The sequence below is a fragment of the Zootoca vivipara genome, chromosome 14 (assembly GCF_965207765.1).
Source record: "Zootoca vivipara chromosome 14, rZooViv2.hap1.1, whole genome shotgun sequence".
NCBI lineage: Eukaryota > Metazoa > Chordata > Lepidosauria > Squamata > Lacertidae > Zootoca > Zootoca vivipara.
Genome location: NC_142597.1, coordinates 5,517,693 through 5,544,419, shown reverse-complemented (window position 1 = coordinate 5,544,419; position 26,727 = coordinate 5,517,693). Strand labels below are relative to the sequence as shown.

General features: G+C 44.9%; 1 protein-coding gene across 2 annotated transcripts in view; it reads right to left on the bottom strand.

Annotated features, from left to right (window-relative positions):
- Positions 1-624: 624 nt before the first annotated feature.
- The window catches only part of DPYSL2 (dihydropyrimidinase like 2), a 53,721-nt gene continuing 27,618 nt past the window's right edge, over positions 625-26,727 (bottom strand). Inside the window, exons 4-14 of one of the 2 annotated variants that reach the window (XM_035139242.3) lie at positions 20,440-20,604; positions 19,330-19,391; positions 17,736-17,816; positions 17,252-17,320; positions 14,161-14,281; positions 9,758-9,914; positions 7,533-7,674; positions 6,070-6,240; positions 5,096-5,275; positions 3,962-4,127; positions 625-2,044 (exon numbers count right to left, since the gene is read on the bottom strand). In XM_035139242.3, the coding sequence (XP_034995133.2) occupies positions 1,953-2,044; positions 3,962-4,127; positions 5,096-5,275; positions 6,070-6,240; positions 7,533-7,674; positions 9,758-9,914; positions 14,161-14,281; positions 17,252-17,320; positions 17,736-17,816; positions 19,330-19,391; positions 20,440-20,604 (1,406 nt within the window). In that variant the 3' untranslated portion in view covers positions 625-1,952. Of the gene's footprint in view, positions 2,045-3,949; positions 4,128-5,095; positions 5,276-6,069; positions 6,241-7,532; positions 7,675-9,757; positions 9,915-14,160; positions 14,282-17,251; positions 17,321-17,735; positions 17,817-19,329; positions 19,392-20,439; positions 20,605-26,727 lie in introns of both variants that reach the window. The other variant, XM_035139241.3, reaches the window with a different exon arrangement.

The following is a 26,727-nucleotide window of genomic DNA, read 5'->3' as shown; positions in this document are numbered from 1 at the left end:
GGAAGTCGTGTCCGAGGCTCAGGCAAGGTAGAGGAGCCAGGGTCCCAGGTGGGACAGGAAGGGGCAAGTAAGGGGGGAAGACCCATCCCCCCAACTCCAGAATTACGCAGGAAGAGGAGGGGCAAGAGGATGGGTCTGCCAAAGCTTTTGTGTTGGAGAAAGACGCGCCAAAAGCCATTAGGAGGTTCTGAAACCGACTGACAACATCGCTCCGTGTAAATAGCAATGACTTGAGCACTGTAAATACGCAGCACCAATAAAAGAATAAAATGCAGAGCTGCGTAGCGTCGTTACTCTGAAGTAGTCCACTCCGGCCACTGTGACAGAAACATTTCGGTGTAGAATGGATATACTGTACAACCACAAACCGTATCCATGCCTCTCTTCAAGAGCATTGGCTATTCTTCTACAGTTCTCCACATGAGCAAGCTCACGCCACTCACTGATGTGTAAGCATACATACTTAAGATACATATGTTATGAGGCTTATTTATCATTATATTTTGGGAATGGTTCAAGTTCTTATGTAGCTGCATTGTTTTATACTTTCTGGATGTTCCAATATCATATTCTAAAGTACAGTAGTTGTGTTCTACGTTATGAATCAAGCACTGCTAGGACTTGTTTCTTTTTGTTGTCCAATCCATTTCTTATCAATAAAGAAATTGGTGTGGCACGAGCAAATTTTTATTCTGAAAGTGTGTCCCAGAGAAAGAAGTTTGTAAACCATTGGACTAGACTAGTTTTAAAAGAGATTCCCATTGCTCTCCAAGTTCTACTGAAGTCAGGAGATGCTGGGTTTTTGTTTTTTAAGGAAATGGGTCATTTGGCAGCATGATTCCTAGCTAGATCTCCTGATTTTAGTTCTGAACCCAATGGATAAAGAGCTGGTGTTTAGAAAGTTCTCCAACGGATAGACATGCAATGGCTCCAATAAAAGGTGACATACTTTATGCAGAATCTGACACCCTTAGGAAAAGGAGAATGGAAAACCAGTTAACGATGCTGCTTGGACACCCAACAAATCAAGGTGGAGCTGGCCCAAGAATCAAGTGAATTATCTGACATACAGATACCTGTGGCAGGATGACCGTAAGTTGTTAGAAGGACCCTGGACCTCATGTGGCTCAGAAAGACAAGGATGAGCTTAATTTCAAAATAAGGCATCTCAAAACATAACAGCAAGCACACATGCCCTCTCTCTCTCTCTCTCTCTCTCACACACACACAAAAACATCTATTAAAACAAGGAAATGGATGAACAAATGATCCTTCAATTCCGAGATGGGATTAGAGCATTAAAACCCAAGAACAAGATGGGCTACATCCTCCCAGCACCATAATACCTGAAACCTTAGCAGCACAACTTCTACCTTCCTCTAATTGGAAAGGGGGGTGGATACAGATTTGGTCCTAGGGAAATCGTGACTCCCACATTTTTTTAAGATGCAGGGCTGCAAGTCCAGTTTCTAAAACATCCAGTTTAAAACCTCATTTTTCCCCCTATTCCTCTTTCCAATAGTTAAACCTAAACCTTCATTTATATAAAAAGTAAAATAAAAAGCAGCTCCTGGGAAATTCACTTTTTCCTTCCTTTTTTAAAAGAACAACAAAAAGAAAAAATGGTGTTAATGGTGATATAAGTCACAAGTTCTACTCTTCAATGATTTACTCCTTTTTTCTGCATCCCCCATGTGTCAAAATGGGGGAGGGGGAGTTTCCCAAATGTATAAGAAGGGGGAGGAATGAATAGGTTCTGTGAAGATTGGGGGGGGGGGAGATTGACAACAAAGGGGCTGGGGAACAACAGCCTTAACTAGGCCTTACCCATTGGTTGCCCGCAGTAACCATCACAGGCTCTAAAATAATAATAAAAAAGGGTCTTCAAGTGCCCCACCCTCTCCCATGATCCGCTAAACGGTCATGTTTTTTCCCCTTTCATTGCTCTTTTTTTAACCCAAGCTGGTGATATTGGCACGGCCACCAGGAGGCGCCACTATGCGCTGCGTAGTGCGGCGTGGAATATTATCGTCAATCTGTGCACCTAGAAGGAAAGAGACAGAGGAGATGTGCATAAGCATAGTGAAAAACTGAGCATATATACATAAATACATACATAGAGATGTCAAGTTAATGGTGACTTCAACATCTGGCTCTGGCTGGCGCAAAATGATGCAGAGAGACACTTGATGGGGACAGACTGCCATCAGCCCATAGGTTACCAAGGCCCAGTGACGAAGCTGCATGCTCCGCTACCAGGGGCGGAGAGCAGGCGGGGGCGTGGCTGGTGCCCCTGGGGGGCGTAGCATGTATCCCGGGGGCATGGCATGCTACCCACAAGGGTGTGGCGTGGCACCTGCCGCATGGAGGGGGGGTGATTGGTACGTGTCCAGGGGGGGCACTGCAATGGCACCCTACCAAAATAGTGGTGCCAGGGGCGGTCCATTCCCTCTGCACCCCTGCCAGTGACCAGGCCAGGTTCAAGGTCCTTGTGTTAATTTGCAATGCCCTTTTGGGTCCAGGATATCTTAAGGAACACCTGATCCCTTACATCTGTACCAGATCATGGATACCTTTTTTTGGAGGTCTCTGGTGGTGCCCCCACGCCCACCCCAGGACTCAAGATGTGCAGCTTGCAACTTCTAGAAACTGTGTGCCCAGTGTTGTGGGCACAAGCTTGTAGAAATGCCTCCCAGGTGCCCACCCTCCTAGCTGAACTTCAGGTGCATAACACTGTCTTATTCTAGCAGCCATTTTAAGGTAGTGTGCTGATGTCTCCATGGCATCAGTCGCTGTGATGTTCAAGTTGGAGAAAGGTTTTGAAGCTCCCGAACAATTGACCAGGAGGGAGAGAACATGCCAGTTGGGCATGTGTCTCTGCCGGGGTCCTACACAAGAATACGACGCTCCTAACAGTGTCTGGTTTTATTATCTGCAGGGTCTATTTTAATGTACACCACCTAGAAATGCTAATACAATGGTGCCTCACTTAACGAATGCCCTGCTTAACTAAATTTCCGCTTAACGAAATGATTTTTCGAGCAGAGGTTGCCTCGCTAGACGAATTCGTTTTACGAAAAATTCGTCTAGCGAATCGCGGTTTCCCATAGGAATGCATTGAAATTCAATTAATGCGTTCCTATGGGCAAAAAAAAATTCAAAAAATTTCAATGCATTCCTATGGGATTCGCTAGACGAATTTTTCGTTATAAGAAAAGACCCGTGGAATGAATTAAATTCGTCTAGCGAGGCACCACTGTAACTGAACAGCATATACAGGTGAAAGTCGGAAAATTAGAATATTGTCGAAAAGTGCATTTATTTCAGTAATGCAACTTTTTATTTTTTATTTTTACAAATGCTTTCTTTTGTGAATTCCACAGTAATAAAACAAATAGTTACAATACTACAAAGATAAACATCGCTGTTACATTACATAAATTACATTCCATTTATAATTGACCCACCTAACGACAAATAATTACAATAAAGGCTTGACATATCTTGCTTTGGATGTCATGCATCTATCTTATATATTGGTTTCACCTTTTAAGTTGCATTACTGAAATAAATGCACTTTTCGACAATATTCTAATTTTCCGACTTTCACCTGTAAATGCTTTAATTAGCATAAATGAACAATAAAATGTGCTCCCAAGTCCACAATGCTCTCAATCCGGCACACTCTCAGGACCTCTCTTCACAACAAACATGAAAGCACCTTCCATATCAACTCATCTCCTCCTGCAATATTACTAATTTGTTCATCAGGTCCTGCTCAAAGTTCCATTAATTGGGGAGTTTTGGTTGCTGCTGACAAGAATCAGGGCCTTTTTGATAATGGCCCCTCTGGAGTGGAATTCCTGTTTTGTGCATGGGAAGGAAGAGGACCCAGGGCCTTCAATAAATAAAACAGAAATAAGATTTCACCATAATAATTTAGCCTCACATAGGTATGTACCAGACAAGCTAAATCCGGACTGGTGCAGGTTCCTAACAGGCGGGGCCTGCTGCTTCGCTGGAGACGTCTTGGCTGAGGATGCCGGTGTGACAGTTTTCGGGGTCACTGACACTTCACAGACTGGGCCATCATACAGGCCACGAGGAACACCCCTCAGCTCAGCCAACTAGGGGAAAGAAGGGGAAATGCAGGAGAAAAAAAGCGCTGAGAAGCAGCCCTGAATTATGGACACATTCAGCTTTAATTATCAATGTTCCAGTTCTCAACATGCAGGAAGGAGAAATTGGTGACCCTCTAGCTGCCATTGGGCTCCAGCTACCATCAGCACCAGACAGCATGGTCAGTGCTGAAGGATGCTGGGAGTTGTAGTCCAACGTCTGAAGGGACCTTTGGCTTTTCAGGTGTTGCCGAACTACAACTCCCATTGCTCCTGGCCATGCTTGCTGAGGTTGATGGGAGTTGTAGTTCAGCAACATCCGCAGGGCCAAAGGTTCCCCACGCCTGATCTAGAGTGCAAACCTATACATGCTTATTCAGAAGGCCCCACTTCTGTTCAGGCAATGGGGCTTGCTCCCCTGTAAGTGTGTTTAGAACTGAAACTCAAATGCTTCAAGCTGACAAAGGATCAAAAAAGGCCCTATGGATCAAATGTTCTTAATGGAGGAGTCATCCTGCCCAAGCCAACCCTTTCCCACTGCGCCTTAAACTCAAACCAAACAGAATGCTTTCATCCAGCAGAGGGCAGTATTTGAAATAGATTCAGTTTTCTTATAGCAAACTTCACCAGCCTGGGAGCCACCTGGATGTTTTTGACTACAAACTCCCATCATCCCCAGACAGCTCAGCCATAATCCAAAAACATCCAGAAGTCACCAGGATGGCAAAGACGGGCTTCTCTTCCTAGATCTCCTGAAGAGAGCCAGATAACAATTACAATCAGGGCAGTGAGCTAGGCTTAACTTCAGTGTAGCTATGTTGATTTACAACTGGATTTGGCTCTAAAAGAAGAAAATCAAGGCACGTTTTAAACTTTGGGCCTCTTGCTAATCGCTTTTGTTTCTGGCGCTTTTGTTTCTGGTGCAGCCCACTGACTTCCCTAAACCACACCTTCAAACATTCATCCAGTATACTCACCCTGCTCCTGGCCTTGATGCGCTTGTAGACAAAGTCAGGGAAGGGCTTCCTGGCAACGTATCGCCCAGAGCCCTCAGTCACATGGAGGTTGCTGTCCTCCAGCACGATCTTCCCCTGGCTGATGACCACCAGTGGGGACCCACGGCACTCCATACCCTCAAAGATATTGTACTCCACAGCCTAGGAGGGAATTGAAGAGTTAGCCCCAGTCTAAATCTTATTTGAAGCTGCTCTCATTTAATGTTCTCATAAAGGCCCCTGACCATCAGGTCCAGTCATGTCCGACTCTAGGGTTGCGGCGCTCATCTCGCTCTATAGGCCAAGGGAGCCAGCGTTTTGTCTGCAGACAGCTTCAGGGTCATGTGGCCAGCAAGACAAAGCTGCTTCTGGCAAACCAGAGCAGTGCACGGAAACGCCGTTTACCTTCCCGCCGGAGCAGTCCCTATTTATCTACTTGCACTTTGATGTGCTTTCGAACTGCTAGGTGGGCAGGAGCTGGGACCGAGCAATGGGAGCTCACCCTGTTGCAGGGATTCGAACCGCCGACCTTCTGATCAGCAAGCCCTAGGCTCTGTAGTTTAACTCACAGGGTCACCTGGGTCCCTCTATGTTCTCATAGCACACTGTTAACCCTTCCCTCCATGAAGACAGTTCCCACCCACCCCCTACAGTTAGACATTTTTAAAAGGCTCCCTCTGGTGCCAAGCGATATTTTCGGGTGCCAGGGTGATGTGTGCTTCGAGTTTCGAATTCAGAAAGCAAGTTTAATTCAGAAAGCAACTGTGCCTAAGCCATCAGAAGTTTGGGGGAAGCCCCTTCAGTCCAGATGTGCAACGGACTGAAAGGTAGGCTCTTTGAAACTCAGAGCTCGCATGTTCTTGCATAATCCTTCTGTATTTCTGTCACTCACACAAACAAGGCAGTGGAGGTTTGTGCTTGGACAGGGAGTGGGGGGAAGTGCAGAAATCACTTACTATGTTGTGAGTCTTGGCTGAGATTGTCTTGACGCTGTCTGGGTCCCAGATCACCAGGTCAGCATCAGAGCCCACAGCTATACGTCCCTTCCTTGGATAGAGGTTGAAGATCTTGGCTGCGTTGGTGCTGGTCACAGCTACAAACTGGTTCTCATCCATCTTACCAGTAACCTAACCGTAGAACGGTAGCAGTCCCATCAGAAGAACAGAGGCAATAATAAAGAAATCCTTAAAAGCAAACAATAACTCAAAATTCATGCAGTGCTGAAACAGGGGGAAATTCTGCTAATTTAAATAATAGTTAAAACCTCCGTTCACTTTGATGAAGCTGACCAATAGTTGGAATCCTTTCCTAAATTTGCCTATTTTTTTAATCAGGTTGCTTTTTCAAATCAGGATAAGCATACCACCTACATAGAACATCTGTATTTGTTGTTCCATCTTATAAGATGTATGATAGGTACAGTTTGAGCCTGATTCGTTCTCATTAACCATAGTTTAATCAAAACTTGGTTACCCGAGCCTGGGCATAATAAAGAACTATGGTTAGAAACAAAATTAGAAACAAAAGCTTCTCATCTCCTTTGCTGTGCAAAAGAGGAGAAATGGGGAGAAGCACATGTACCTGGTTGTTCATGTAGCAGAAAAGCATGGTTTCTTTTTACATCCAAACTGGGACATAAATTTGCCTTCTGTTTCCTGTACTTGAGACATCAGCTGTGATACTTTGAATATATTAGGTTACCTGTTTATCATGTTTTGGTTATACTCCACCAACTTAGAGCCACACTCATCACAAAATACTTAACTTGAGCATTTTGAATACATTAAGCACTTTTGCTAAATGGTCAAAATATTTATTCCTTCCCCCAACACTTCTAAAAGTAAAGTGCATACAGTCTAGGCCAGCTCAAATGAGCAGCTAACCAGCGGCAAGCCAGTGTCCACTGGGATCGCAGTTCACTACCAGAAGTATTCAAAATAATCATAGGAGAGGGAAGGGACAAGGTGGAATGGTGTGGCTCAGTGGTAGACCACATGCTTTGAATGTAGGAAGTCCCAGGTTCAATCCCCTGTATCTCCAGGTTGGAGGTGGGAACATCCTATTACAAACCCTGGAGAGTTTAGAGAATACTGAGCTACATTGACCCATAGTCTGACTTGATACAAGACAGCTTTCTATGATCCCATGGATAGGCTAAGATGCAGCTTGAGTTCTGGTGATTCTGTCCATGCAAGGAAGGGAACTCCCCACCCCTCGCCCAATGTTTCAATACAAAAACTCCAAGACCGATATGAGAGTCTTCCAACATTGTGGATTCATGTCTCTGGCCAAACATTGTGCTCTGTCCATTACATCAATGCTCAAAAGGCACCAGGAACTGGCTTAGGATCTCAAGTAACATCAACAAGAGATTGCCTGGGTGAACCAAGACCTCTCCTGCCCCATCAAAGCAACACACCACAGCTTTATCCCAGATGATGGACATCCTTTCCTCAGTTCCATTGGTTCCTTCAGGGATCAGAGTAAAGTTGTCCTTCCCAACAGCTTTCTGGGCAGTGTTGAAGGTACAGTGGCCACTACCGGTGACTTGGAGATCTCCGCTAAAACCAAAGACGAGAGGCGTGTCATCAACAGGAGTTACGTCCAGAGCAAGAAGCTACCATTGCAAAGATCAAAACAGACTTCAGGGGTCAGGGCTGAATGGAAAACGATGGAACCCATTTCATCCAGTCAAAAGAAGTAACTTCCTAATCCTGTTTAAGAAGGGAATGGTCTGCCTTGGAAGGTGGTGGTCTCTCCTCTGCTGGGGAGGTCACAAGGAGAAGGGGACGACAGAGGATGAGATGGCTGGACAGTGTTCTCAAAGCTACGAACATGCGTTTGACCAAACTGCGGGAGGCAGTGGAAGACAGGAGTGCCTGGCGTGCTATGGTCCATGGGGTCACGAAGAGTCGGACACGACTAAACGACTAAACAACAGCAAAGTTCAGAAGCAGACAATCTGAGAACCTCCAGAGGATGTTGGACTCCAATTCCCATCAGCTCCAGCCAGTATGATTAGGGGAGATGGGAGCTGAAGTCCAACAGCTTCTGAAGAATACCATGCTGCCTCCCCCTGCTGCAGCTGCACTGTGTGTTATAGTTCTGGCAGCGATCAGGGGATTTGGACTAGAAGACCTCTAGTGACCTTCCCATCTCTTCATATCCAAGAAACCTATCTATTTACCCATGGCTTGCTAGCATTCACCTAAATAACCAAGGAAAAGAGTTGGTAGTTTTCTGGCATAGCCTTGCTAACTTGCTCAAATGAGACCTCTTTTTAAACATTTGTTTTATTTATTACAATTCTGCTTCAGCAGAATTTATATTTAACATTTTAAAAAATGGTGCAGTTACACCAGTCCTTCTGCAACACTGTTTAAATCTGCTATTTTCATTCTTTTTTTCCCCTCCCACAGGAATGCAATTATGCTCATGGGAAGGTTTGGGGGAGTAGAGGAAGGAGAGAATATTTTCTCTGGGGAGAAGAGTTATGTTGCTTTTTTATTTAAAAAAGTTGGAAAAGTCTGTTTAGTGTGGTTAGTGTAGGTTGGCAAACAGGAGCCACAGCAAGTCTTGGACTCCTCCTCAACCTCCCCTCGAAAGAAAATTTTACAATGGAAAATTGGGGGCAGTTGGTACAGAATGGGGAAAAAAATCTGGGGGAAATTGTTAAGCATTATCAGCTTCCTTCATAGCAGCAATTGGATCGCTGTTTCAGCCAAGACACGCTGTTCTCAAGTACTTTCCAGTCCACACTGTGCAAGGAAGATCAAAGGCAGGCCCTGCCCATAGGCTTAACACTGTAATTGTCTTATCTGCCTTCACATCATGCTTTCTCTACCAATGCTCGATGCTCCAGAAAAGGAAGACATCAAAAACCTGGAGAAAGGGGGGGAAACCACCCAGAGGTAATGAGTGCGCAATCCCTGTGTGAACGCTGGCAGTTAAAAGAGGGAGAAAGTGGCCACAGGTTGCCCAATGGGGTGGAGTTGGTGATAATTGTATAACCTGTTTGAACAGAAGTTTAATTAAATCCTGGAAGGGAAAACAGCAGCCTCCCCCAACCTTGGATTCCGAATGTTGTTGGGCTACAACAATAATCAACATCATGCTGGCTCCCATGAACACATAATGCAAAAATATAGGAACTTTTGCATAATTTGTGGGGCTCTGCAATATTTTAGCGGGTAAACCTTTTCTGCACAAAAAGGGAGATGAGGAGGGATTGAAAAACTGAATGACAATCAAAATCTTGTATGTCTTTGCACTTTTTTGCTTCCTCTTGGGCAGTGCCTTCTTCTCTTTTTAAAACAGTGTTATTCTTCCTTGTGTGAACTAGCCTGTCAGGAATCACACAGCCTGTGTGAGAGCATTGCAGTGGCAAGTTAGCCAACCAGATCCAGCTATATAATTATGTTGTGAAGACAAATCAGAGTGAGAGCAATGCTTTCTGCCTCCACTCAGCATGGGCAAATGTTTCTACTTTCCTTGAATTATTGTCAAAAGGGGGAGGTTGTGGTGAGAGTTTTATTAGAACGCAAAGTTTTGGTTCAGTCCTAATTCATACAGGTCACAGAATTCAGATAGCACAGAATTTCCCTTTTTAAATACACCCATCTCAGGAACTTTCCTTCTACTTACCAGGACAGCAGAGAATTGAGAAAGTCTGGAGTAGTTGGGTCAGGGCTCAGGGGTGGAGAGGTGACAAAAGCAGCTGCTTTGGCCCAGTTTTTACTCCAGTAGTGGGACCCATCAGTGCCCAAACTTGCTGTTATGGGCTCACCATACACCACAGTGCCTGCAGAGCGGGATGACAGAAACAGGAGAGATGTAATTGTTGCAGAATACTATGCATATTTTCTGCATGCTCTAAGGAAGAGATGTCTGAAAGACTGGCAACATGGCTGTCATACCGAGCCATACCATTGCTCCATCTAGCCTGGTATTGTCTATTCTGGCTGGCAGCAGCTTTTCAGGATCTTTTCACATCACCATATCCTGTGGCAGTGAGTTCCACAGATCAAGAATGAGGCCCTTGTTGCCTTCCAGAGGTCGTGTTGGACTACAACTCCCATCTTCCCTGACTATAGCCCAAGCTGGCTGGGGCCTATGGCTGTTGGAATCTGGAGGGCCATTGGCTCCTCACCTCTCATAAAGGAATCATGCTGTGAGAAAAAGAGGGTTTTCTTTCCTCCATGCTGAATCTGCTGCCCGTGAGGCACCTTACACTTAACACAGTATTATACCACTGTAACCATCAAGGTTTTCTCCAAAGAAACCTGGGAACTGTTAAAAACACTGATCTGTGAAAATGTTACTTGGAAAAGAGAGACACTGCTCATACTTTTGTAAACCAAGAACTTTTTAAAATAAAAATACATTTTAAAAAACCCACACTCTATGAAAAACTCTCCTGTGTTTTGAGAACTGTAACCCCAGGGAATCTAAGCTAAAGAAAAGCTCCTGCTTCAAAGCAACAGCTTCACCTTTCGACACCTGGAGGTCAAAGTTGAGGTGTCCCCCCAGCTTTGATCTCCCTCGCAGCTTTCATTCTCCCTCTCTCTGCCTCTCTTCATGCCTTCCTTTGTACAAGTCATTGCATTTGTTAACACTGTTTAACGTGGTTTGAAAATAATCTGTTTCTAAATGTGCCTGAAAGGCCTCGTCCTCTCTTATCTATCTGCCTACTGCCTTAAGATCCTTGCTGGGAGAGCCAGCCTGGTGTAGCAGTTAAGAGTGCTGAAGTAAGACCAGGGAGCCAGGTTCAAATCACCACAGCCATGGGACCCACGACAAAGCCAGACACTCCGCTGGGTTACACCTTGGGTCGGTCACACAAGATCTCACAGCCGGACCAACTCCACAGGGTGGTTGTGAGAAAAAAACAGGGAACAGGGAGGACATGCTGCATGCTGCTTTGAGCTCATTGGGTGCAAAAGGCAAGCTATTATTTTAGTTATTCGTTTTAGTTATTCATTTGGTAATGAATAACTAAAATACTATCGACATTTGAGCAGCCCTTTCTAACCATTTCCCACTGGCTAGTAAAGGCATTTGTTTCTTCTTTCGGTCAGGGCCATAGCTGGGGGGGGGGGGTTGAGGAAGGCCCCCACTGGGGTGTAGGCGGGGGGGGCACAAAATCCCTGCAGCCTTTGGCAAGACTTATTATTATTATTATTATTATTATTATTATTATTATTATTAATTTATTAATTTATTTATTTATTTTATTATTTATACCCCGCCACTCTGGGCGGCTTCCAACAAATACCAAAATACATTATTGGCAACCAGGGATGGGTGACGAGGAGGAGGAGGAGGACCCTGAAACAGAATCTGATGCGCAAAACAGGATCCTCGCTCAATCTGGAGACAAGTAAACACGAGCACCGCTGCTGCCCTCTGCCCATTGCTTCAAATAGAACTTGCAAGCCCAAGAATATCCAGTCAGGGATTGAGGTGGGCTAGTAGCTTGCGCCCAGGAGAGTTTGTCCAGGTTTCTAGTCCACATGAAAGCAGGTCTTTCGAAAGGAAACAGGCATTTCCCTCTCCCCCACCCATTAAAAAAACCCCAACAAGCCCACAGCAAAAGAGATTAGCCTTCCGACCTGTTTATAGTGCAATTCAGCTTAGAATTGGAAGCATTTAAAGAATTTAAAGTATGCATTTAAGCATGCACAGAGTGCGAGCGCCATGCAACTAGTTTTTGAGGAAAGCTGCTGTGTGTGTGTGTGTGTGTGTGTGTGTGTGTGTGTGTGTGTGTGTGTAAGGGGATATCCTTCTGGCAGTGTAACCTGACTTACATTTGAGCTTTAGCAATCGAGCTCTGCTGAGATGTGAATAAACATTCTCAGGCTTATACTGGCTGCACCAACAGAGATGGAAAAGTGATCTCATTAATTTGGGTTTATTTAGACTGTGTCACACTCAATCCACATTCTCCATACATAGAGGGAGGGCAGGAGGGAAAGAAAGGCGGGTATCTTTGTTAAAAAACAACAACCCGTATCTCAGATGCTTTAAATAGAAACTTATAAGGCTTTAGCAATAAAAGAGAGGGGGAGGGGGGAAATGGGAGCTCTTGACGCCATTTGAACAGCAATTCCCTGAAGGCTAGAATGCAGAGAAAGGATTTGAAGTAAAAAAAAAACCTCATCCGGTTGGGAGAGAATTCTGCACTCATCAAGTCAACCAGCTAGCATCTCTGCACAGCACCAGTGCTAGTCACATGTAGGGATGGGCAAGGAGGTCGATTTCAGCTGTTTTTCCATACTTAAAGTCAGTTCTCTACTTCTACAGGTCAGTACACACAAATAAAAATACTAATAATGAAAATTCATCAGCATTTTGGTGCAGATGTTTCCTAATATGCACATCTTAAAGCCCTTCCCCCCAATATGGTGCATTTTTAAATGTTATTTTATGCATTCTTGTGTACACTTAGTCTTAATAAAAAAGGTAAAGGGACCCCTGACCATTAGGTCCAGTCATGACCGACTCTGGGGTTGCACGCTCATCTCGTATTATTGGCCGAGGGAGCCGGCGTAGAGCTTCCAGGTCATGTGGCCAGCATGACAAAGCCACTTCTGGCGAACCAGAGCAGCACACGGAAACGCCGTTTACCTTCCCGCTGTAGCGGTTCCTATTTATCTACTTGCATTTTGACATGCTTTCGTACTGCTAGGTTGGCAGGAGCTGGGACAGAGACTATATTAAGACTACATTAGTCTTAATATAGATGCATTTTTGAGCCTGGAGAACTGCATTGCAAAATTCAGAGATGTGTGAATTTTGCGGGATATCTGTTTCAGCTCATGTATTGTTTCAGAAAGAGGGGCTTGGGTAGGTTCATCTTTTAAATATGAATTGGATCGAATTCCATCCCCATGCTTAGTCACCTGTATGACAGTATGACACCTGCACATGGTATCTCTGTGGTAGAGCACAGCTCTCCATGCCTGAGAGCACAACATCATCATCATCATAATCATTATTATTAAATTTTTATAAATATATTAAATTATTTATATTAAATTTATTTATTTAGTAAATAATAAATTATTTATTATTGTTTATACATGTTCTTTTTACACAACATGTAAAAAGAAACTCTTATCCATGAGCAGCTACTCGTGTGCAAGGCCTCAATGTGACGGGGGCAACCAACTGAATGGATGTCCCAACCACATGGAGCCCCAATCCATCTTCAGTTGTTCATATGTAGGGGCACCTTTTCAGACATTCTTGCTCAACGTGGAGGCAAAAGGGTCGGGACACTGCATGGAAACACCACAGGTCTACTCGTGCTTCAACACATGAATGCCTTACATGCAACTAATGTATGAGCAAGGCTACCCTTTGCTTGCCATTTGAGAATGCCAAACCAACCCAGACTACATCTTCAACAGTTACTGATTTGGGGGTGGGGGGTGGGTAAAATTTTAAAATGCTATTTCTCTTGCCTGCTGCAACCACATCTGGAAAAATGAGTGGATTTTTTCAGCAGCTGAAAGACTGAAAGGATTTCAGAAAGAAATGTAGAGGAGTGGTTTTGGAGGAAGGATCAATTTTATTTATACATCCCACCTTTCCTCCACTTGGCTCAAGGTGGCAAACACGTGGCTGTTCCCTACAACAACCCTGTGAGGTAGGCTAGGCTGAGACAGAGTGACTTGCTCTAAGCCAAACAGAGAGCTTCATAGTTGTGTGGGGATTTGAACCCTGGTCTCCCAGGTCCTACTCCAACACTATGCCACACTGGCTCTTGTCAAAAGAGTTTGACAGTCAAAGGTCTATGACATAGTTAAAGAGATCATGCTTTTCATACTTGCAAAACTTGTGTCACCAAGGCAACTGTGCAAGTGGTGGAACAGCCCCAGTCCCAAACAAGCTATTTGGCCTATAGAACAAGCTCATCAGAAAAAAACTAAATGCTCAGGAAGTTAAAATCCAGATTGGACAGAGAACGCAAATGTATCCATACAGCACTGCCAAGAAAACAAAAGAGTGGAAGAGTCAACAGGATTTTTCCATCAAGCACTTACCCTTTTTCCTGGCCTGGGCAATAACTTCAGCTGCACTTTTGCCCATCACCTTGCTGACATATAAGGGGCAGTTGGTTTGGTTAGCAATGGTTATAGCCCGGTTCACAGCTTCAGCCTCCACCTACGGTGGGGAGGGGAAGACACACAAATCTTTCCTAGTAATAAGCCAACCCTTGCCACTGCACCCCCCAGCTAAGGTTTCAATTATTATTTCCCTTTGGAAAACGAAACCCTAAAAAGAAGAAATTAATGGCACAAAACAAGTGGCATGTGGAGACTACAAACAAATTGGATTAAATGTTGTGGTGTTTCCAAAGAACCCTGGGAATTGTAGTTGTTAAGACTGTTGTCTCAATGCATGTCGGGCTACAACTCCCATAATCCATGCTGGGTGTGGCTGATGGGAGTCTCCCAGGTTCTCCCTGGCCTCCCCCATGCTACGCCTCTGGTCGATGGCTATTACCACATTTTCTAGAAGCAAATTCCATACTTTAATGATGTGCTGTGTGAATAATGACTTCCCTCTGCTTGTCTGAATCTCCCACTATTCAGCTTTGCCGGAGGATCTTGGTCTAATATTATGCAGCCGGGGGGGGAGGGGCTCTGCTCTATCCACTTTCTCCTAACCATGCATAATGTTACAAAGCCCCCCTTCATTTGCATTTACCTCCGCCCTTCCAAAATTTTAGAAAGCCTCTTGGGCCGCTGCAAGTATTTCTGACTCACTGCTGGAGGCAAACAAACCATTACTAAAAGCCCACATTAAAACCTCACTGTGTCCTTTTCCGTGTGGGTGGGGAGGCCAGGGCTGCAAAATGTCACCTTTCAAATCCCCGGCCAATGCAAGTTGTGCTTTCCGCCTGGATGAATATAGTCACATGGATCACTGCCAAACATCTTAACCCACTTTGCACTTCTGTGTTCCTTGCTGACTATTTTGCTGTCCTTTTCCTCCCTCTTTTTCCAGGCAAAGCTATGGAGCTGGAATGGGGAAACTGCAGTCCACCAGTGGTTGCTAAACTACAACTCCCATCAACCCTGACCACTGACCATGGTGTTAATTTAGCCTGGGCCCAAAGTACCTTTAGGACTGTCCAATTCCTTATGTTCCACCTCAACCAGTGAAGTCTTCTGATGGGCCACTTTCAGTGGTCCTACATGCCCCTGAAGTTTGGATGGGCTTTTACCAGAGGCTGAGCCTTTGATGTGGACCTCTTTGCCAACAGAGGTTTGCCAGGAATCATCCCTGCTCGTTTTCAGACTTCTTCTAAAAACTGTCTCATTCAGACAGGAATTTCAAACCTGAGTTCTTTTGCCAACCAGCTTTTACCCATATGCATGCATGTATGTATATTTGTTTGTTTGTCTGCAGGGATAAGTTCTAATTCTGTATCCTAGAGAGACCACTTCAGGCAGCAATTCAAGTCACCGGTCTCTGCAGCCACAGGAGGCACGGTGATTCTCCAGTGGTTTGACCTCATTCCCAGAGGCGCACTCCATTATCTCTCAAGACCGACAGATGGCAATGATTATTGTTTTTACTGTGTTTTTCAGCTTGTATACTGCTCTAAGATATTTTATATGAAAGTGCCATTTGGAAATTAGATAGGTAGACAGACAGATAGCATCTGGTGTGGACAAAGCTTTGCAAATGCATTGGGCAATGCACCAGGGGTGAAGATCCTGAGGAACCTCCAGGCCTGTCCCCCCCCCCAGGCAACACCCCTCAACACCCCTGCTTCATATTCTCGCCTTGGATGCTTTTCACCTGCAAGAGCTTTGATCATGCCTCTTGCTTGCCTGGATGGAGAATGGCAGGGGGTGTAAGTAGAAACTAGCCTACTGTACAAAGGTAAAATCTGCTTTCATTTTCCACCCATTTTGACCCCTGGTCCCACCCAGTACTAGCATGTGCCCCCTCCCCTTCCCCACCCACCCCAAAAGAAGATTGCCCAGATGGAAATGTGGATCTTAAGCTGAAGAACATTCCCTGTGCCTGGACCATTCTGTTCAACAGCATGGCCCCAGTTCCTCGTTTCCTGTGATGCAAATATAAAACTCCATTTGTCCCATGAAGTGGATTCGGAAAGCATTAGGAAAGTAAGGGGAATCTTGCAATCATTCTGGGGTGGGGGGGTGGGTGTGGACCTGATCATTCTTCCCTTACCTCACCACTGCATGCTGCCTCCTCAATCTTCCCATCTCGTGTTCCACTGCTCCTCAGAAGAAATCAGCAACACTCCTGCAGCTTTCAGCTCCCTACCCTCGCAGAAATGTGGCTTCCCTTCTACCCATCACTGACATTGTTGCTGCCTTCTCCTTTAGAGGTTTCTTCACGCACACACACACCCCACTCACAATGGGTCCAAGTAGCACAGACTGCAAACGTGAGCCAAAATTCTGCCTGGTGCCCCTCCGCACCCCCTCCCCTCATGTCAGATCCTCCGTGTCCTGATGAGATCTTGATGCTTGATTTTCCCTCTCGAGCAACTTGCTTTTGTGACACCAATATACATTTTGGCAAGCTCGCTGACCCAGATGCCTAGCTAACCACCTCCTACAGGAGGTTTGGGGAACCATGTTTTGCCTGAAGACTGCATTCCCTTCTGGGTGCCATGTGCTGGGGTGGGAACGGCCACAGGAAAAAGCGGGCAGAGCAACAAATATAAATGTTTCCTCTGTGCAGTGGACTAGTTTCTAAACAGACACACACACTTCTCTCTATTCCTTCATCCAGGCTAACAAGATCTACAACAACTGCCTTTCAGTTGAAGAGGTGGATAGCTCAGCTGGTTAGAGCGTGGTGCTGATAACACCAAGGTTGCAGGTTCCATCCCCGTAGGACAGCTGCATATTCCTGTATTGCGGGGGTTGGACTAGATGATCCTCAGGGTCCCTTCCAACTCTATGATTCTAGGAACTGACCGCTACCCCATCGGGGCCTCTGTGCCATCTGACCACCTCTGCCATACATGTGGCTGCCACGTGTAGAATGCAAACTCCTCAATGTGGGAGGCAGTATTCTGCATCCCTGCTACTGGCACCATGAAATGCAATTGAGGCAGAGGAGTAAGCCAAAACTATACATCACCTCTTCAGGCCTGCTCAAAACATGCCCCTCGGGGCCGGTGATGCCCAGTTCCAGGATCCTCTGCTGTTCCTAAAGCAAAATGGAAAGGAGGAAAGATTAAATGTCTTTTACTAACATGTGTCAAGGACGTCTCCCAAAGTCCTGAGGCTAATTTGCTTGTCTCCATGGTGTCTCCCCCGACCTGCCATCTTGCCCATTGACAGTGGAACCTGGTCCATTTGAGAAAATGGGATACAGCCCCATTCCCCATCTTACTAACAACCAGTCTAGGGGGTGCCAGTCTCTGCCATCTTCCTCCTCCTTGCCCTTGTAGAATTCAGTGGGGAGGAGGATGGGGACAAAACTAGAATTAAGTTGGCTCCACTTGCTGCCGGCTCTGGCCCCAGTCCCAATGGGGAAAAGCCATCACTATTGCTGAGCAAACTCCCTTTCAGAACGCCAGAAGAAAGCTCATTACTTCTCGTGATCAGGAAACTCTGCTTACCTCAGCAATGATGTCTCCATTTTCAGCATGAACTTGGGCTATGGCCCCAATGTCACGGATCACACTCAGGACCTCGTATATCTAGGGAGGCAGACAAGAAAGGGTGCTGGCTTTTCTAAATTACGTTTCCAACATCTCTAAAACTCACCCTCCCATTCCAGGACTCAGGGAATGAGTTTTCCAGCTACAGTGGTGCCTCGACTTACGAATTTAATCTGTTCCGAAGGCACCTTTGTAGGCCGAAAAATTCGTAAGCCGAAAAGCGCCATTTGAAACGCGATTTCCCATAGGAATGTGTCACGGGCGCTGCGTTGCGACTACTCTAGAGTAACGACTCTCCACACCTTTGCCTTTTCATGCTTTTATTAAGTGCAGGCTATTTACAGTGCTAGAGCTATACAGGATACATCTGCTTAGTCTGAACCAGAACCCTGGAATGGCGCGCTCCACGTCTTCTTCCAACATAAGAGTCTGGGCATGCCAAATCTCCTCCCGCGTTTCCTCCTGCGTAATTCCGGAACCGGAGGGGAAAAGGGTCTCCTTTCCCTGTTTTCCTTCTCCCCCTCTTCCCCCTCTCTCTCTTCCTCTCCCACGTGCAGCAGGGGCTCTCCTATGCTGCCAGAGCCCAGTCTCCTCCTTCCTCCTTGGACTCTTCCCCCTCCCCGCTGGCGCTACTGCTGGTGGAGGAGCTGCTCCTCAGGATGGGAGGGGGCTCTCTGTACTCTTTCCCCCTCACAGAATGCATTGGAAACGGAAAAAATTGTAAGTCGAAGCAACCCCATCTAAAAATTCTTAAGTCGGAAAAACCCTATCTAAAACCGCCGCGGTTTCCGTTCGGATGTCGAGAAATTCGTAAGCGTGCGGCCATTTGCCCCATTCGTAAGTCGAAAAATTCGGTTGTCGAGCCGTTCGTAAGTCGAGGTACCACTGTACCTCAACCCATCCATGGAATTCTGAGAAGTTAACACAAAAAGATTCCGTACAGCCATAACAACTGAGCAGCTATCTATCTCGTTTCTACATCTCCCTCCAGCCCAGGAGAGCATAGACAAGGATTCTGTCAATTTATCCTCATCTGACAACCCTTCAGGGTGGGTTAAGCTACCCCAAGGCTGCCCAGAAAGAGCGACAGGTGAGCAAGGATTTGAACCTTGGCCTCCAACTGTATTGGCTGGGCTGGGCCAGCTGCTCTCCACAAAGTAAACTAAGAGCACAATGAGCTTCACACAGTATACAGAGTTTGAAAATCTAGAAGAGATTTAAATGTATGTATGTTTCCAGTTTACAGCTTCCATAGTCACTGCCATCCCCTGGCATGCTAGCTGGGGCCGATGGTAGTTGGAACTCCCAACATCTGGAGGGTCACAAGTTCCTCACTCCTGGTTTTTGAAAACAGTGGGGGGACGGGACACTCAGCCACTTTGTATTAAGGTAAGAACCTCCCATCAAAAGGTCTTAGCCCCCACCCTACCTCAAATCCATATTTCCTTGAAAAACTGTCAGGGATATTTTTGCCCTGCATCCAAGGAATGTCCAAAAAATCTGGGCCAAATATTTTGGATCGGCTATAATGTAAACCAAGAAGGTATCCTACCTGAGAATCTGTGAGTTGGAAGTGATCCTTAAAAGCCATATACACCAAGAAAGAATTCACTCCTATCAGAAGCAAGAGAGGGAAGGAAATTTAAAATCCATCAGAATTCTATTTAGTTGTGAACATATGGACAACCACACTGGGTCATATCTATAACCTGTGTTAAGCCCCAATGTACCATACAGTCTGATAGAGAACCCAAACACCACACAACAAGCCAGTTATGTAACCCTGGATTTAAGACCTGGTGTCAAAATTTGCTTTTTTTTGCTCCTCCCTCCTCCCTTTTTTCTTTGTTGTGTTTTTAGATGGAAAGTCCAATTGGGTGGGCTGTTTTTTCTTTTCTTTTTCTTTTTAATTTATCTGGAAGCCACTCTGGAAACCCTATTGCTCGAAGAGCCGAGGGCAAAGTTTTTAAACAAACAAACGCAGATCAGATTTGCCTATCTGCACGTCCTCATTACTTATGATTGCAGGAACACAATCCCACATGCACCACGAGAGCAGTCATAGGGTATGAGAATGGTGGCTTTGTGGCGAGGCCAGGAGCTACTATTCCCTCTCTGGACAGAAAACAGAAGGGCCACAGCAGTGGTAGAGCACATGCTCTGCATGTATAGGCACCAAGGTTCAATCCCTGGCGCCTCCAGGCAAGGCTGGGAAAAGCTCCTGCCTTCAACCCTGGAGAGCCACTGCCAGTCACTGTTGGCCATACTGAGCTAGTTGTGCCACAGGTCTGCCTTGGCCTAAATCAGCTTCCTGGGTTTATTCATTCTGGATGACATCTGGCAGCTGACTCACTTGGAGTTTTTACCAAATTAATTGTGTAGTGTGTTTAAAGGCTGTTGCTATTGCTCTCATTGATGTGCCTTATGCTTGGGATATTTACATAAGCCTGGGAGATTTACATACACTGAGAATGGGCAAATGACAGATACATTATTTAAATAAATCATCTCTATGCCCTGTGCAGCAATACCAGGTATGACTTCTAAGTGGAAAGCAGAATTCAAAGTTGCAGCTAGCATGCAGATGGTTTTGTGCCTTTGTGATTTGCCTCAGAAACTAAAGAACTGAGCAAGCACTAAAAAAAAGACTCCTCCAGCTTACCGTGATCCTTAACCAAGGCTTCCATCTCCTCCTGAACTCCTTTATGCCACTCCGTGATGTCCACATGCAAAGAGTAATCGCAGCAGGACTTGCTGTCTGCCCACTCTCGCCATTGGTCAAATGCAGAAAGCAAACTGGTGCCTGGCTCAGGAACAACGTGATCAACTGAAGAAATAAAATAAAAAAACACAAACATTGGCAAAAATGAATGCATGCTCATGGGTTTGTTTGTTTTTTAATTCTTTCATCACTAATGCTCAAAGCAGCTGAAAACATTTTATAAGTTCACCACCAACAACAATCTAAAAACAAATGCTTAACAGCAAAAGATTCACTCGCCAGTGGCAAGGTGGGAAGGGCATTTGGGAACCCTTGCTGCTCATGCATTGCCTTGGAAATGGACCAGACCATCCCCTGCACACTGCAATGTGTGCAGAGATGGGAGAAATGCAGACAGTACAAGAAAATCCCCTTCACATGCAGGTTTGGAAATCCTTTCGTGATACAACCAAAATCTTGAAAAATATATTGTCATTTGTTTTTCGAGTCACATCACTATAAAGTGGAGTTTAATTTTTTTTTAATCTATTTTTCTGGTATATCTGACATGCTGTTGAAGTGGGGAGAGAGAAGAAACCCCAAAAGGCGCGCTGCAAATTATTTTGCTGGTCCCTCCAACACATTTCAAGGCTTGCAGCAACATTACTTTGCGAAAGTATAGGAGGCTGTTTTAAGTGCCTTCCAGACCTTCACCACACATGCAGAGCAGAAAACCCTGCCTTGCACGTAATATTGCCACACTCCGTGTACAGTGCCACAGATCAGAAATGGGGGACTGCTTTTCAGACATCTGGTTTGACATGCAAAAGTTGAGAGCAGGGTCGGTGCAGCAGACAGTGTTTGTGACAATTTGACAAGCGGTAGGTGCAGTCCTCCTGCCACCATCACACTGTTTGGAAAAGGATCTGAAAGGCGCTCTAGACATACTTTGAATCAGAGGTGGGACTCTCCAGATGTTGTTGGACTTCAGCTCCCATCTGCACCAGCCAGCAAGACCAATGCTGAGGGATGATGGGAATTGTAGTCCAACAACTTCTGGAACCCCAAAGGATCCCTCAGTTCTGCTTTGAATATATTAAAAGAGTTACCCCCGAAGATAGCCACAAAATTTGAAATGAATTGGGCCAAACTGCAATCATCACGTTCCTGGAAACTCATCAATCAAAATGGTTCCTTCCCAAATTTCAAGTCCAAAACTAAAAGCAAAAACAAAAGACACATTCTCCGCAATCCCATGTGAAAGCAGCTAGGGTTTACTCAGTCCAAATGCCCACCAATGTATCAGAGCAGGCTACATCATGAGGATAAGAAAAGCAGAAGTGGTTGTGGTACAAATGGAAAAGGAAGTCTGGTTCAGGATTAGGAACGTGGCACATGAAAGCAACACTGTCTCCCCATTTTCTGCAATTCCCTTTCAGCACTTTGACAGTTCAAGGCTGCACTAAGCCAAGACTGGCACCACTTATTAATTCTCATCTGGAAGCTGACAGCTGCTCATGATAAATAACACACTATTTGCAAAAATAGCTCAGGGTATTATGCAAATCAAACACTACAGTACTGGAAACAGCAGCCACCAAGGCCCACCAAGTATTTTACATGTACAAAAGCAGCCAAATGATAGCAAAATGGCATTCAGAAACTCTAAACGCAGTGCTATTTTTCTAGAAAAAGAGTTGCCAGAACTCACTATGAACGCCTCCCTCGTTCGCTCAGAATGGCAATGGGACCCACCTGAGAGCCGCCAGAACTGAACTCCTGTGAGTTCCAGCTGAATAAAAGCCCTGTCTAAATGGATCCAGCAAATATTGTCAGTAGGTCCCAGAACCAACTGTTCTGGATGGCCGTGATCCATGGTGGTCATGCCTCTGCTCTTTGCAGGTCCCACCCTTCTACTACTACCTTGTATCCTGAACTCAGAAGTAGGGCTGGGCAATATATCATCCAAAATGGTTTGAAATCCATATTGTGATATCAGTTTCGTAACTTTTGACCTGGCAATATATCACAAACCATGATGTGTGTGTGTGTGCACATGTAACTTTCAACCCCAATTCCCAAAGCAAACCTCCAATCACAACCTCCAGCATTCTTCCTCCCAACCCTGGCTTGTTTCTTGATTGCTGCCTTTGTCTCGTTCCCCCCGCCCTCCTTCTCCCCCTGAGCAAATTCATCAGCTCAAAATAAAAACAAACAGACAATAAGCCAAAGCTAGACAACAAGGCTAATCACTGTTTGCTTATCAGTGAGGTTTTATGCACCAAGCCACACTGAAAACATTATGTGCCTTCTTTTTTTATTAAAAAAAAAAACTGGTTGGGGGAGATAAGCACCATTAATGTATCCGACAGGGAACTGCAAAAGACTCTGCATTATCAGATTTATTTCAGCCCCTCCCCTCTAAAAACTCCCAAATACCAAACAAAAATAGAGTTGAAAGAAACCTTTCATAAGGCAGTAGCCATTCATAAAGGGAGCAAGCAAAATCCAAGAATAAGATTCTACCAAGAATGTTTAGAAAATAATGGGAAGTTCACCACACTGGTAAACATGGGTGCATTTGAAAGGAAAGACCAACTTTTCCTCAAAACATTTATGTTCTTTTAATTTTTATTATTTAAACCGGTGTTTTTCAACCAGTGTGCCATGGTACACTAGCCTCCGTCCCTCTTCCCTCCCTCCTTGGATGCCCTCTTGCCTCTCTGTTGCAGCAACCCGGGTGAATGGTACCTCTGGAGCTGGCCAATAGGTGCTTCCCAGGCCCCTGTGGGACAGTGTGAGGAGGCACCTCTCTTTGAGGCGGGGGGGGGGGCAGCTCATAGGACTCCTAAGGCGAGGGGAGAGGAGAGGAGGTTGAGGGGATGCTCCAAAAGGGAAGATATTCGAAAAAGGATGAGAGGCTGCCAGCTCTGCAGGTAAGAGGTGATACAACTGGGATCCTGAGCCCCACAGGGCTGCTACAAAAAGAATGGAGTTGGTTAAGGGAGCTGTGGACTCAAAAAGGTTGAAAACCTCAGATTTTAACCATTTATACAGCACCTAACTACAATCACGGAATTGTAGAGTTGGAAGGGTCCCCATGGTCATCTAGTCCAAGCCCCTGCAATACAGATCTCTGCTAGCATGGGATGGGTGACACCTGGCTTGAGAGCAGTACATGTGAAAAGGATCTAGGAGTCTTGGTAGACCACAAACTTGACATGAGTCAACAGTGTGATGCAGCAGCTAAAAAAGCCCATGCAATTCTGGGCTGCATCAATAGGAGTATAGCATCTAGATCTAGGGAAGTAATAGTACCACTGTATTCTGCTCTGGTCAGACCTCACCTGGAGTACTGTGTCCAGTTCTGGGCACCACAGTTCAAGAAGGATACTGACAAATTGGAACGTGTCCAGAGGAGGGCAACCAAAATGGTCAAAGGCCTGGAAACGATGCCTTATGAGGAACGGCTTAGGGAGCTGGGTATGTTTAGCCTGGAGAAGAGAAGGTTAAGGGGTGACATGATAGCCATGTTCAAATATATGAAAGGATGTCATATGGAGGAGGGAGAAATATTGTTTTCTGCTGCTCCAGAGAAGTGGACACGGAGCAATGGATTCAAACTACAAGAAAGAAGATTCCACCTAAACATTAGGAAGAACTTCCTGACAGTAAGAGCTGTTCGGCAGTGGAATTTGCTACCAAGGAGTGTGGTGGAGTCTCCTTCTTTGGAGGTCTTTAAGCAGAGGCTTGACAGGCATATGTCAAGAATGCTTTGATGGCGTTTCCTGCTTGGCAGGGGGTTGGACTGGATGGCCCTTGTGGTCTCTTCCAACTCTATGATTCTATGATTCTATGATTCTATGATTCTAGCCAACCAACCTCCAATGACACCTTCCACCGTCAAACAGCTCTTACCCTCTGAAAGTTCTTCCTAATATTTCCTTGGAATCTCCTCTCTTATAATTTGAATCCAGAGGTTCAGTTACTACCCTCTGGAGCAGCATAAAACAAGCTTGTTCTATCTTCTACATGGCAGCCGTGAGGAATTCTGGGAATTGTAGCTCTCCGAGCAGAAAAAAGGGGTGTTTCAACAACTCTGAGCACTGCTAACTAACTACAGTTCCCAGGATTTTTGCAGGAAGTCATGGCTGTTTAAAGCAGTATGGTACTGCTATAAATGTATAGGGCAGGTGGGGCCTTACAGAGCAAAAGAACAAGATGTCTCTTAGGCATAGGGCACACAAGAAGAACATACAGATCTCCTGCATCGGACATGTTTTCAGCCAAAATTGGGGTTACAGCCACTGGTATTTCTGAGGTGCAAAATAGTGAATACTCTGACAGCCAACTCTGACAGCTCCAACTTAACTGATGAGCCGTGTTCTGCAGGAGCCAATCAAAAGCGAAGGGAACCCCAGTATCAGGTCACTCATTGAAAGAAAATGTTTAGCAGTCCCTAAATCAAGACAAACAACTCTAGTGTATTTGCAACACCCACTGTCTAGAATTGGCTCAATCTGCTCCTGGCACAGAGGGAGTCAAGCTGACCTGGATGAACCTAAACTTAGCCGCCAGGACAATGACACTCTATCTATTGGAGTTATTTTATTTGAATGGGGCTCCACCAGGATTGTGTAACAGGAAAGTCATCCATAGATAGATAGATAGATAGATAGATAGATAGATAGATAGATAGATAGATAGATAGATACTACTATCTATCTATCTATCATCTGGGGGTTTATCTGAGAGATCGCCTTACCCCACATATGCCCACTTAACCGCTTCAATCTGCACAACTGGCACTGTTACAGGAGCCACATAATGCCCATTCTGCATTCATAAGAAATTGATATTTTTAGTGTGGCATCACCTATACTTTTGAACTTGCTGCCTGTTGACATCAGGCAAACACCTTTGTTGTACTCCTTTCGGACCCTGTTAAAAATATTTTTTGTTAAGACAAGCCTACACAGACATGCAGAATGTTGATTGGTATCTTAATATTTTTTTTAAGTGTATCACCCATTTTAACTTTTTTTAAAAAATTTCAAATCGTTGTTTTGAACTGTTTTTACTGACAATTTTATTTTTTTATTCCTCTTGTACACTGCTTTGTGGTTTGTTTTTACAGTCAAGCATTGTATAAATTATATACGGTAAATAAATAAAGAGTATGAGAACATCCTATGCAGGAAAAACCCTCCCCTTTGATAGTAAAAGCCCTGCATGCATAAAAAAGTGAAATCAACATAGACAGATGGGGAGCGGGGAATAGGCAAGGAAGAAGCATTTTATCGTTTCCTGCTATTATACTGCACTGCCATCTTTGTGCACGTGTGTGTGTAAAAAACATCCTGGCTGTGCAAATGAACAGTTTGTGCTTTATTCAGCCACTTTTTCCTGGCATAACTATTAATAGACACTATAACAATTATCTGCACATAGGGAAAGCTCTCTCTTCCCTGCTCCCCTAAACTTTACACTCTCACACACAAAGGTCTGGCTAATCATTAAAAGCATATAGGAAGTTTCCTTCATTATTTGAGTTAGGGAATAATACTCAACAGCAGGAAAACTGCTTATGTTAATTAAAAACTTTGCTTAAGGGTTGCATCAAACTTTCCGCTCACTATAGAAACGCTTACTGTTTTATGCACACAAAATCAAACTAGCAAGAGCTGATCATAAGTCAAAAGTCTTTTATAACACAGAAATCTTTTAAAAAAGGGATACACAAAAAAACTCTTACTGGACATCTTTGCCTCCCAAGTGAAATATTAAATAACAATTGTATGTTCTAACACATCTGGGTAATGTGGCTTAATCTCAACAGCATTAGGTCGGCCTGCATGTGATGAAATTGTGGGAACTCTACCAAAGTGAATTTCCTCTTGCAAGCCATTTCATTTAAGAATGTAATTAGAGTTAGCAGTGGGAGCTGGCCAGCTTCCTCCCTACACATGAATTTGGAGTTGCTGTTATAGAATAGGCATACTCAGTGCTCAGCAAACTTTGTGGGGTGGGACTTTTATTAAAACCACATCTCACACTTAACACCACTGATTTAGGAAGTTTCCAGTGATGGTAGGCTCTAGAAGCACAGAAGCCTCTTGGAGATTGCAGCAGCTATTGTTTCAAGCAGTTGCAGCTGGAGCTGTTAGACCTTTTATTCTTGGCAAGCAGAGAGCTGCCACTGTTGCTCCTTGCCCACTCATCCTCCAGCAGTACCTTTTTTGACAGGTG